Below are 12,974 nucleotides of genomic sequence, written 5' to 3' on the forward strand. Positions count from 1 at the left end.
CCTGTCTGCACCCAGCCTCCCCTCTGCAGCTGGGCCCTGGAAATCCCCGAGCCCAGCTCTCCTCACTCGCTGTACATCCCCTGAGCAGTTCTGCTGAAAATCTTTCCCCCACACCAAGCCTCCAAGCCTATCTGCCCCACTTTCAGCATGGCTCTGGGGACAGCACGAGCTCCCTCCTCTCTGCGTCCCCACCCATACCCTCCACCTCACTCCAGGCTTAGGCCTCAGCCTCACCCCTGCCCCCACCTGTCTCCACCCTGCACTTCCTGGACCCTTTCTCCACCAGCTAGCGTGGCTCTTTCCTCCTCTTTTCTCTCCTTTTCCAGGGATTTTTCCCTTCCTGCCTACAAATACGCCCTGGACTGTCCTAAAACACCATCGCCTTCACCCTTCCTACACCCTTCCTGCTGCTCTTCAGGCTGCCCTCCAACATAGGGAGTCCCCAAATCACAGGGTGGGGTGCCCCCCCCTGCTCCCCAGAACCCTCCAACCCTGCTGTTTGCAGTGGGGAACGAGCATGGAGGAGAGGCGATCTGCCCTCTGCTGTGCTTGCCGCTTTGCCTCCCTTCGCTCCTAACCTCTCAAAATGTTGCAGTGCCCTCACCCCTGCGGCACTCACTCACTCCTCATCCTTACAGAGTCCTGCTGCCCCTACTGTGCCTACCTTTGCAAGGTCGGCAGTGACACATGATCCACACGCTGGTTCCCAGCCCTGCTCAGTCTGTAGGAATGGTGGGAATGGCTACATCCTCTGTCTTCAGATTCTCTCCTCCTTGACACTAAGACCATGCTTCTCTGATTTTCAGCCTTCCTGGCTGCTTCTCTGTTGTCTCCTGTGGATGTCCTTCATTTCCCCACTCTAAGACCAGGTTCTCCTGAGGGCCTCTTCTTCCTCTTCTGCCCTTTCTCAACTCTTCCCCTCACCGTCTGACATATTCCACAGCTCCAGCCTTTATCTCTGTACCACATCGCCAATCTCTGGCCCCTGTCTTACCCTCACTCCACATTTTAAACAGCCAGTTGATCATTTCCTCCCTCATAGCCTGCCAGCACCTCAGTCTGAACCTATTCCAAATCCTCCTCCCCTCCAGGCATTGGAGCCAGTCATGAGACCACCCTCTGTCAGTCCACCCACCGGGCTCCAAGGCTCTGAGGACCCACACCCAGCCAGTCATCAGGCCTGCTCCTTTCTGTGTCTCTTACATCCTTCTGGCTTTCTGCAATTCAACCTGCAGCACAGGATTCAGGGTCTCATCTCAGGAGAGGGTCTGTCGGTCTGTCCCCACCCCTGGATGCTTCCTCTCCTACTACTTAATATTCCTTGCTTACAGCCTTGCATCTTTAAAACGCTTGATGCTTCCCCACTGTATCTTGTGTAATGTGCAGCCACCACATCCTGGTGTCTGAGGACCACCCTGACCCTAGCCCATTCATCTCCGTTTCTCCTCCTGCCTCTCCCCTGCTCACAACCTGTGCTCTGGCTACCCTGGAAGGTCCATTGTCCACTGAGCAGCCACTCAGGATAGATTGATTGTGCCTCCCCCCAGCCCATGCCTTTCATTCCTAGCGCTTCCGTCTCTCAGTGTTCTGCCTCCTCCTGGGCCCAGCTTGGATCCCACTTTCAGCTTGGAACCTTCTCTGGACATCTCACTAGAGAGACCTGCCCTCTTCCCAGTGCCCTCCTTGGACTGCAGTTGCTCATGTCCCTATTCTTACCTAGCTGCTGTATTGAAGACATCCATGTATCTCTGATAATGCTCTGCCAGAGGTCTGCCTGGAATAAAGCAGAGGCAGGATAAAAAAGAAAGATGCAGAGGGTGGGGTCAGATGATGACCTTAAACAAGGTGGAGCAGCTTGAGCCTGACCCTCTGTGCAGTGGGGACCGCTGTGTGTTCCTGACAATAGGAGCACCTTGAAGAACAACTTCAAGGAGCATATCAGGAGAGGAGCTAATCATCACCCCAAAGTAGCCCGTTACCCATGCCACTTTCCTCCTTCTGCCCCATCTCCTCCCTGACCCTCTGTGCCCCTGGGCCTCCCCATCACATGTGGCTGAGACACCAGGGCTAAGATGAGAATGACAGCTGCCCAGTTTTGCTGCAGGAAAACCCGTATTTAATGCTGAAGGGGAACCACCAGGAGATGGAAGGCAATGACCGCTACGAGGGCTTCTGTGTGGACATGCTCAAGGAGCTGGCAGAGATCCTCCGATTCAACTACAAGATCCGCCTGGTTGGGGATGGCGTGTATGGCGTTCCTGAGGCCAATGGCACCTGGACGGGAATGGTCGGGGAGCTGATCGCTAGGGTAAGGAGAGGACGAGTGATCTGGGCCTGAGGGTGGGCTGGGAGGGGTTGGAAGGGCATAAGGGTGTGCTGCACGCTCATGAACCCTCCCTTTGCTCAGTCAATCGTTCATGCATTTGTCGCTTACTTTTCCATTCATTCCATAAAGCTTGCCCGGGCTGGCACAGATGTGCATTGGTGGATAAGCCTGCAACAAGCCCTACCTACCCCATGGCTTTCCCCAGTCCCGAGCCCCTGACACGTCATGGAGGCTTTGACTGATGAACACAGATTAGGGAGTTTGGGTTCCATGTTTGGTGCTTTCTGATTGTTCTGATTATTTTGTGGCTCAGTAGCACTCCCTAGCAGAGCTTGAAGAGGCCCTGGGAGAAGAGAATACACCCACTTCAGCTGGGTTGGATCCTTGAGAGACTGCCAAAGGGGACGTGGCTAAGTAACAGGGCAAGAGGATTGACTGGCAGAGGAATTGGTCACAGATGTTTTCTTATGTCTTGTATTATCTTTGGTGAACATTAATGTCCCTTTACGGACTGAGGGCCAAGGTGTGCTTGGACCTGCCGTAGGTATTCAGGGTGAATGTGGAGACGTGATTATCATGCAGGTGAGCATTGTAGAATGTCAGTCATGTGTTAGGTTAGAGCAAGGGTATAGAAAGTTCTTCCAGGGGGAAATCTCTTATTTTCTTTGTACACACTATTAACAATGGTAAAAATTAATTAAATCGTTGCTAATTCGCTGTCTGTATTTCTATAACTGAGTTTTGATGGTCAGGCTAGGTGATGAGGGCACAGTGCAGAGAGCACAGACCTGGGTTCTTGGTGTGACCTTGATCCTGCAGCCTCCCGGCCTGTACTGATGTGCAAGGTGTTTTACAGGCATTATCTATAATCCTCTTTAAACACACCTTTTAGCTAGCTGTTAGCCCCACTTTACAAATGAGCAGTCGAGCCCAGAAAGCTTGAAAGACTTGTCGGGAGCTATACCGTTAGCATGAGACAAAGCCCAGATTGGAACCAAGATCTTTTGTTGTTGTTGTTGTTGTTGTTGTTGTTGAATTAATATGATTTTAACCCTTTATATCAAACAAACTTGGAAGATAAGATAAATTTTCAAAATACTCCTCTTCAATGATAAAAATAATTAGTTGAGGTATTAAATAAGCAGTCCTTGACAAGGCATCAGGAAAAGTTCTATGTAGATGAGAGCTATGGAAAAGGTGTTTAAGAACTGAGGAGGGAAGATACTGAAGAGTTTCCCTGGCAGAGTATCCACGGCATCTGCAATGACCCGGCGGGGTAAAATGGCAAGCCTTGTTCTGTGAATTCTGAACGACCCAGGGCAGCTGCAGGCCAGAGAGGGCTGGTGCAGAAGTGAAGCCCTGCTCGCAGAGAGGGGCTTGCAAACAGAGGGTTGACAAGTCAACAAATAGCTGCAAAAGGCCTAGAGAGCCCTGGAGGACAGCCGTGGAGGTGGGGCTGGCAGGGTGAAGGCTTCGTCAGAAAGCCCTCTGCAGTTCTTGAGCCTCACTTTTTGAGATTCAAGCCTGATGATGCATGTGCTTAAGTGGAAGAGGATTCGCGGCTTTCTCTACTTAATCTTTCAGACTCACTCCTGAAACATTCTTCTTACTTGGTTTCCACTGTGAAGGTGCAGCTCAGTAGTTAGACCATAGAAACCTGAAATGTCAGGCCTTTTCTGTACCTTCTTGCTGATGTCCTCAATTACCTTGAGCTCGTTTCTTCAATCCCCTTGGGCTGCCCGATGACTGGTTGAGTGACTTCAGGGATGACAGTGTCAGTGCACAGCCATCTCTATGTTAGCCCCCTAATGAGCTGAGACAGGGAGGACAGGGAGAGGAGTCTGGGACTGATAGACCTGTGGCCACACACTGAGTGATCTGGACAATCAGAAGGGGATCTTAGAATTCACCCCAGATCGTCTTTCAAGCAAAAATACTGCTGCTTTGGTCTCATCGAGACTCGGCTAGTTGACATGAACTAATGAATTAACCCATTAATTCAATAAATATTTATTGAACATCTTCCACTGTTGTGGACACTGGAGATACAATGGGGGACAAAATAAACATGGACACACCCTCACGGATCTTCTGGACAGTGAGCGAGGTGGAGATCAATGAATGATCACATTCCTGTGTAATTTCAAACTGTGATTAAGTGCAATGGAGGCAGAGTGCAAGGAGCTATAAGAGAGCATCTAGAGGAGAGCAGGGTGCACTGTGGGCACGCAAGGGGTCTGCAGGGGGAAGGCATCCCTTGGGGAGAATGTGTGTACTGGCTTCTGAAGGATGGGTGGGAATTTCCCTGGTGAGGAAAAGGTAGAAGGCTGAAGGCTGTTTGTGTGCCACTGGGGCTGGTCCTGAGTGGGAGTTGATGACACTGGGACTCCATCATCCCCAGATTTGAAGGTTTCAGATGTCTGCTGGGATGTTTCCTTAGGAGTGTGGTAGCCCTCATGCTTGGGGCACTTTGTAACCCCTTTCCCAAGCTGTACAGGAAAATACTAAGGCTATAACAGCAAGCAGAGTCCCCCATGAGGCTCTTGGGGCTATTGAATGTCCTGGCTGAGAGAGGCCTTAGAAGTCATTGCATTTAAATCTGTCCCTTATACAGATGAGGAAATGGCAGCTCAGGGAGGTTAGGTAACCTGATAAAGGTCACAGAGCTAATAAGTTCAGAGCCAGCATTTAAGCCCTGGTCTGTCTGATCTCAGTACCCGTGATCTGAGAGAACACAAATCTTGATGTTAGACAGACCTAAGCTAAAATATCACTTCATCCATTTACTAGCTGTGTTTACTTAGGCGCACTATTTTATCCTTCCGCCCCTTCCTCCACAGCTCTACTGTTTATCTGCAAAGGTTTGTTTTTTGTGTGTGTGTGAAGACTTAAATAACACACACACACACCCAGACACGTACCCATACACACACACAGACACACACCCACCCAGACACACACAGAGTATTTGGCATACAGGAAGTATGAGAGCTGTCTTAGGCCAATCTCCCTAAAAACAGAGCCCAAGGTCAAAGCTTGCATGCTGAATCAGGGGGTGCAAGTCCACAGATGCAGAGGCGAGGGAAAGGAGAAGATGGCAGGTAAGTGGGGAGAGTATACAGAAGGGATGTGCTAGTTGCTGGTTGTAGCTTTTTATTGAGCCCAGCTGCCTGTTCAGCCTGCAGAGGCCCCATGAAACTATTGCCTCACTAAACAGTCCCCCGCAATGAGGAGGAAACTTGCATCTGAGTCCCACGTCTCACTGACTGAAGTTCACACCACAGGAAGTCACCTCCCCAACACTCCTAGGTTGTGCAACCAGACCCTTTGGCCACCTTCAAAGAAGTTATCTCCCAAGACACTGGTGACAGCACTTGGAGTGCAAAGCATAACCCATGGGCTGATGTAGAAAGTAGGTGAAAGCTGTGCCCCTCTCATTGCCCGCAGCCTGGCCGGCAGCTGGAATCTCTTTCTTTGGAGAGTTTGAGGAATATAGTGGCTGCCTGTATGTCTGAGTGACATGAATTAAAGTGTAGAGGCCCGGGGTTATCTCCAGCGGAAGTTGTAGAGCCTCAATCTTTTCACATTTGTTATCACCTGCTTACCCAAGATAGTGGATGCTGTGGTTTGAATGTGTCCCTCTAAAGTTCATGTGTTGGAAGCTTAATCCCCAGTGCAACCCATGATGGGGTCATGAGCACTCTGCCCTTAGGAATGGATTCATGTCATCATTGAGGAATAAGGTTAGTTACTGCAAGAGCAGGTTGTAATAAAGTGAGTGAGGACTCTGGTGCCTCTCTCTGTCTTGTGCGCTCACTTCTGCCATGACTGACCCCTACCAGGTGCTAGTGCCATACTCTTGAACTTCCCAGCCTCCAGAGCTGTGAACCAAATAAACTTGTATTGTTTATAAATTGTCTAGTTTGTGGTATCCTGTTATAACAGTGGAAAGCATACAGAGACCATGAGCTTAGATGCATGGCCATGTATTGTGGAGGAGAATTCAAGCACGCTTTCTGCATATGCATGAAAATCATCAGAGCATGACTTTTGGTGTAATCCCATTAAAAGGGGAAGTATGGTTGGAGTGAAAGCAAGTGGATTCACACAAACTGTGCCAGTTTGGTGGCCTCTCACCCTGGGGCTGTGTCTGGGCAGTAGAAATGAAAAAAAAAATGGTTGTTTGGGGAGGCTCTCAGCTTTGAATCTGTTTTGCCTGGTCAGCTCCTTTGCAGCTGAGCCCACAGCAGGACTAAGGGGCAGTGATGATGTGTCTCAGTGGAGGTGTGCTTCCCAGAGAAGAGAAAGACTGGAGTAACTTGAAGCAAATGCCCCAGGACTAATCCCAGGGGCCCTCTGTATCATGCCGGTAGCTTTATATCAATGTATAAACAGTTTTGGTGAAACTCTTCAAGCCATTGAGGTACAAAGATGAATCAATAGTCTCTAGCCTCGAGAAGACCACACTTTGATGGGGGCTCCATTCATTTAAGAGCAGGGTGAGAAGGACTGTGATGGGGAAGTGCAGGGTGCAGACAGAAGACTGGAAGAGGGCTCTGAACTCTGCCTGTGATATGTGGGGAAGGCCCCTGTGGGAGGTGATGCTAGGCTGAATCTTTAAGGATGAAGAGATGTTGACCATCAAAGAAGAGACACAGAGCGAGAAGAGCATGTGAGGAGAGAGCACAAGAGCCAAGCTGTGGAGACTTGAAGGTGCAGGGGTAGTTTCCATTCCAGGAACCACACATAGGTGGGTCTCCCTGGAACAGAGCATGGCAGTAAGGGAGTGTGGCCCATGGGCAGAGGTCATTGGTGAAGGGCCTGTTTGAGCTGCAGCATGAAGCAAGTAGGCAGGAGGGCAAGACTAGAGAGGCAGGGGAGCTGGGAAGAAGGCTTTCACTGTTGCAAGAGAACCAAAAGTAGCTTGGGAGTTAGAGGAAGGTACAGATTCCAAAACTCTCTTTAAAGATAATAGGCTGGGCCCACAGTGGCTCATGCCTATAATCCCAGCACTTCAGGAGGCCGAGGTGAGTGGATCACGTGAGGTCAGGAGTTTGAGAACAGCCTGGCCTACATAGTGAAATCCCGTCTCTACTAAAAATACAAAAATTAGTCAGGCATGATGGTGCACACTTGTAATCCCAGCTACTCGGGAGACTGAGGCAGGAGAATCTCTTGAACCTGGGAGGTGGAGGTTACAGTGAGCCGAGATTGCACCATTGCACTCCAGTCTGGGTGACAGAGTGAGACTGTCTCAGAAATTATCATCATCATCATCATCATCATCATAGTTTTTCTCTTATACGGAGGTATGCATGCTTTTTGAAAAACAGATAAAGTATGAAAAAAACTAAAAATTATTTGTAATTCCACCACCCAGTAATACCTATGACTAACATTTCTATATCATACCTTCCAGTTTTTAAATGAGTATGTGTTTTACACAACTTCTTTTTGTAAAAATCGGATCATACTATATGCAGTATTGTGTAACCCATTAAAAACTATTTAATAGAGAAATCATCAGGACTAGGGGATCCAGTGGATGTGGAATGTGGGAGGGAGGGAGAATGTAGGGTGACTCCCTGGTTTCTGACTTGGACATAAGGATGGTGCCCAGCACTGAGGTGGAAAAGCAGGTCTGGGAGGAGAGAGAGGATGCATTTGGCTTTGGAAATGGTAAGTTTGAGGTGCCTTTTGGACATCTACTCAGAGATGTTCAGCAGAGCGTTGGCTAATGTGGCCTTCAGTAGGCTGAAGGCATAGACTCTAGGGTGAAGGGCGGATGGGTGGGTGCAGATGAAGATATGAATAAGGAAGGAATCTTTCAGGGAAAAGAGCACATGTTCAAGAGGGAGGAAGACAGGAGCCTGTGAAGGATGCTGAAAGAGAATCGGTAAAGAAGTTTTCTGCCTCTTGAAAGGAAGTACAGAAGAGTATCTCCCAGGCTGAGCAACACGGGGGTTACTGGAAAATGCAGTTTCAGGGGGTGGCTGGATTGAGGTCCAATGGCAGTGAATTGAGAACAAGAAGAGTGAGCAGAGGAAGTGGAGACAGCCGCCTGGGAAATACTCACTAAAGACGTGTGGCTTCTAAGGGAAAGCAAGATAAAGGGTTGTAGCTAGAGGGAGCTGTGGAGCTGACAGATGGGCTGTAAGTCAAGAGGAAATTGCTTATGTAAGCAGCTGCTCAGAATTGAGAACGCTTCTTTGATGGATTGGGGAAATGCAGGGACATTCATGTGGCTGGAGCAACAATGGAGTTGGGAGTGTCCATAAAAGGTAGGCGGGCGGAGGGTGGAGGTGATGGGGCATTTGGAAAAGGGTGTTGGAGTTGTTGTCGAGATGCTAGTACTTCTTCCCACAGCTGGAACCTGGGAACCAGTACAGTCAGACAAATCCCTGTCTGGGCATTGTCTTAAACCCTTGACATTTGGGCAGTGATTGAATGTCTACAAAAGGCTTTCACAAGCATTAGCTCTTTCATCCTTTACAGCAGCACTGTAAAGTAGGGATTATTACCCCCATTTTATAGCTGAGTAAGCTGAGGTTTCAAAGGGCAAAATGATCCACCCAGTGTCCCACTGCCAGTTGGTGGCAGAGGTCTGGTGAAACTTAGGCACCTGAGACCAAGCCCATGACAGCACACGACCTTTCCTTGCTGGAATGACAGCCTCATCTCCCGGCAGCCACAATTGGCATTCATTTCTGAGGTGTCCTTCTAGACCGAGGATGTGGAGAGTGCCCAGAACTTAATACCCAAGTTTAACTCTGGCCTAAAAGAGATTGCACTCCATCTGTAAAGTGAGAGAGCCCGACAGATGACTTCCAAGGCCCCTTCCGCTTGGTGAGGAGGCATTCTTGGTCAAGCGCTGACCTGTAGTACCTACAGCTGCATTTTCCATCCTCAGGGCCCTGCTTAGGAGAGAGTAAAGCACATTTAGGAAAAGATAGAGTCCCCCTCTAGGTTCACAGTTCAGAACAAAGTAACCCGTTGGCATTCAACTCCACGTTGGCAGAATGGCACATTTAAGATAAAAGAGAAAGGGGCTTTGGAAGGCTTAGATTCAGGGCTCATAAGCCTTGGACATCAAATAGCTCTTACCAGTGACATTTTGACGAATTAAGTGTAAATGAAGCTGAAACGCCTCATTCTGTTTCTTTTCCTGGGTGCCCGGGAGAAAGGATTGTGGAGGCAGCTTGCCAAAGGCCTGGTGGGTTGGGCTGTTCATGGCCTCAATCCACCGGGAACATTGTCCAGAGACGTTTTGCTGAACTAAAAAAAAAAAAAAAAAAAAATACAGCTGATCCCCTGGGATCACCCTTTACCTTGAAGCCAGAGACTATTTTAACTGCAAATAGGTCACAGAATTCTACTCAGCATTCTTTAAAATGAAGGTACTGATCCAGGGGCCAAAGTGGAGTGTTTCACTCCTTCCCCACGTGACAGCCGAGCTCAGCAAGAGCTTTACTTTAACTTCGCCATTAAGGCTTAGTTTCTGCATTTATCTGAATCTGGAAGAGATGAGTTTCAGTTATAATTCAACCATTCATTCATTCATCAAAGTGCCTGCTTTCTGACAAGTACCGCTTGGATATGAGAAATTGCCTGTGAGGAGTTCAGGATCTACTCAAAGAGACGGACAGGTAAACCAAGAAGTGTGACACATGCTCTATTAATAACAGTTATAATGATGGTAATGGCAGCAGCTGACGTGTATGAAGTGCTTCCTATGCGCCAGGCCCTGTGCTGAGCACTTGCCTGTATTAACTCAAGCCTCACAATAAACAAATGTGGCAGATCAGGTCACAGAACAGGTAAGGAACCTGCTCAAAGTCCCATGAGTAGTGAGTGGCAGGGATGGCTTTGATAGACGTTGAGCGAGGTGTGGTACAGGAGCAGGGAAGAGCTCACCAAGGAAACGACCAGTGAGCAGAGCACTGAGGATCAAGAAGGATCGCCTTGGCAGAAAAGGATATTATAGTCTAGGCGCGGTGGATGCCGAGATATCTACACTGCAGTGCCGATGGTTCTGGACAACTGGAGCCAGGCATGAGAGCGGGTGGAGGAGAACGGGGCTGCAGGCAGGGCCCAGTCGCGTTAGGATTTATGTGTTTGGATCTTTATAAACTATGTCCACAGGGCTAGTGGGAGCTGTCCAAGAGCAGGTGGTTTGTTTGTTTTATTCAAAGAGGGGAGTGGCATAATTGCCTTTGGTTCCAGAAGGTTACTCTAGCAGAAGAGAGGAGGATGGATTGGAGGTGGGAAGACCAGATACAAGTCGATTCATTAGACAGCTGTGCAGTGATCAGGAGGATGGAATGGGGTCTCGATTAAGCAGTGATGGTAAGGATGCCCAGGAGAGGACGGTGGCTGTTTGGGGACTTCAGCATTTGAGTCTGGGACCCGTCGAATGCAGGGAGCTTCCCTTTCCTGTAGACCTTTAAGCGTGGGTTAAGGTCATCCTGCATCTCGCGGGAGAAGGGACAGGCTGTTTGACCCTGGGAAGGTCCTTTCTAGAATGGCTCCTTGAGAGATGCATGCCACGTAGCGATCCCTGCATACAACCCACTGAGACCTGGGAAGGGAGGAAATCCATCTTCTCCGGCTCATTATTCACAGACAGGTGTACTTGAGAATAAAAGGGCCAGCGCTCTGGACTGCGCCTTCGCCAAAACCGTGTTCGCGTGATCTCTCGACAACACTCTGCTTCATTTTGAGTTCCCTAAAGGTTCTTTTCTGTCGCTAGGAGTCCTTTCACTCACCTGAGAAAAGGGCAATAATGGCAGTTTTGTGACTGCAGCCACTCTCCTTTTCTTCTGAGATAACTATATTGGCTGCCAGGCTGCGGCTGGGTTCTCCCTCTCTCCCTCTGATTGCCTCCCTCTCCTCCATTGGGGAGTGAAGTGCACACACCCCAGAAAATTGCCCAGGCCCCCGGAGCAGCAGCTGCCATCAGTGTGAGCCCAGCCAATGCTGCACCTGCACATGGTGCAGGGCTGTGCCGTGGCTTTCCGATTCCCTCCTTTCTCTGGCTTCCCTTGGCTCTGTAGGGGATCCGAATGGGGATCTCGTCTGCTCCAGACACTCACTCACATGTCTTTCTAGTTCAAAGCTGAGCCACCAGGAGGGAAGGGAGTAGAAGCAAGGGCGCTATAGCTCCCGACAAGGCCAGACACTGTGTAGGAGCTCTACACTCGTGAGTTCATTCGATCCTCACATTGCCAGTGAGACAGGGATTATTACACAGATCCTCATCTGTTTAACACAGAGGCTCAGAGAGTTTCATAATTAACTCAAGCTCAGGCACACAGCAAGTGGCCAGAGCCCAGACTCAGACCCTATCCAGACCTCAATCTTGGGCTCTTCTCACTGCACTAAAGAGGCATGTGAGAACTGGTATATAGAACAGAGGATGATTTGGGTGGCATCTTCTTGTTCTCTGCATCTGCCTCCTAGAAGAATAGGGAGGAAAGATTAAGCTGGTCCAAGAGAATGGTAACCAAGGAGGTGGCTTTGAGTGGTCAGTTTAACAGGGAAATTTGAATGACACTTGTGTCCTCAACCCCCTTATCTGGAAACTGGGTTTGTTATGACCACCTCCTTTTTCAGACTAAAGAAACAGAGTCCCAAGAAGCTAACACCCAGGGGTGCTAGAAGTTGAAGTCAGGTCCTTTTCTTCTAGGAGCTTTTCAGCTAAAAAGGCAGACGGATGCAAGCAGAAATTACTTTAACGAGGGCATACAAGATAAGTGCTGTATTAGACATAGCAAAGTGCATCATACACAACTGGGAAAGCATGGGGCAGAAATGACTTCTGAATCGGGACAACTGGATGGCTTCCTAGTGGAAGTAAGACTGGCAACTCCCTGAAGGAAAGCACAATGTCTTGTGTATCTTGACATCTTTATGCACCTAACACAGAGCCTGAAACATGGCGAAGTAGTAATACAGGTTGAGCATCCCTCGTCTGAAAATCCAAAATCTGAATGCTCCAATGTCTGAAACTTTTTGAGCTTTGACTTGATATTGCAGGTAGAAAATTCCACACCTATCTTCATGAAGGGCTGTGGTCAAAAACAAAGTTTGTTTCATGAACAAAATTATTTAAAATATTTGTATAAAATTACCTTCAGGCTATGTGTCTGAGGTGTATATGAAACAGAAATGAACTTGGTGTTTAGACTTGAGTCTCATTCCCAAGATACCTCATTATGTTTATGAAAATATTCCAAAATCTGAAAAAGTGGGAAATCCGAAGCACTTCTGATCTCAAACATTTCAGATAAGGTGCGCTGCATTCACCTAGGCAGTGCTTCCTTCAGCAGGTTCGCATCAACCCAAGGCTTAGAAAGCCAGGCTTTCCATTTATGAATCCATCAGCAGACAGTGATTTAACACCTCCTACGTGTTGGTCACCGTGCTAGGGTGTGGGGTAAAGGAACAGATCAGGTTTGGTTCTGTCTCTGTTACAGACAAGCTTACAGACAAGGCAGTAAAAGACAAGGGGGGCACAGACATGTAAGATAATTAAGTGTAGGTGTGAGTACATGGCTGGGAGCTCCAAGCAGGCTAGGACTAAGGGATGGCATCGGAGCAGCACCCGTGAAGATGCACTGCTTAAATCACCATTTCCAGGAGAGCAGTC

At 48.7% G+C, this 12,974-nt stretch overlaps 1 protein-coding gene across 2 annotated transcripts in view; it reads left to right on the top strand.

Moving 5' to 3' along the window:
- The window catches only part of GRIK4 (glutamate ionotropic receptor kainate type subunit 4), a 476,424-nt gene that overhangs the window by 391,225 nt on the left and 72,225 nt on the right, over positions 1-12,974 (top strand). Inside the window, exon 13 of one of the 2 annotated variants that reach the window (XM_003923589.4) lies at positions 2,105-2,308. The exons of the other annotated variant lie outside the window; for it this stretch is intronic. Coding sequence (XP_003923638.1) covers positions 2,105-2,308 — 204 coding nt within the window. The remainder of the gene's footprint in view (positions 1-2,104; positions 2,309-12,974) is intronic. 2 annotated transcript variants of the gene reach the window in all.

The sequence above is a fragment of the Saimiri boliviensis genome, chromosome 6 (genome assembly GCF_048565385.1).
Source record: "Saimiri boliviensis isolate mSaiBol1 chromosome 6, mSaiBol1.pri, whole genome shotgun sequence".
NCBI classification, from domain to species: domain Eukaryota; kingdom Metazoa; phylum Chordata; class Mammalia; order Primates; family Cebidae; genus Saimiri; species Saimiri boliviensis.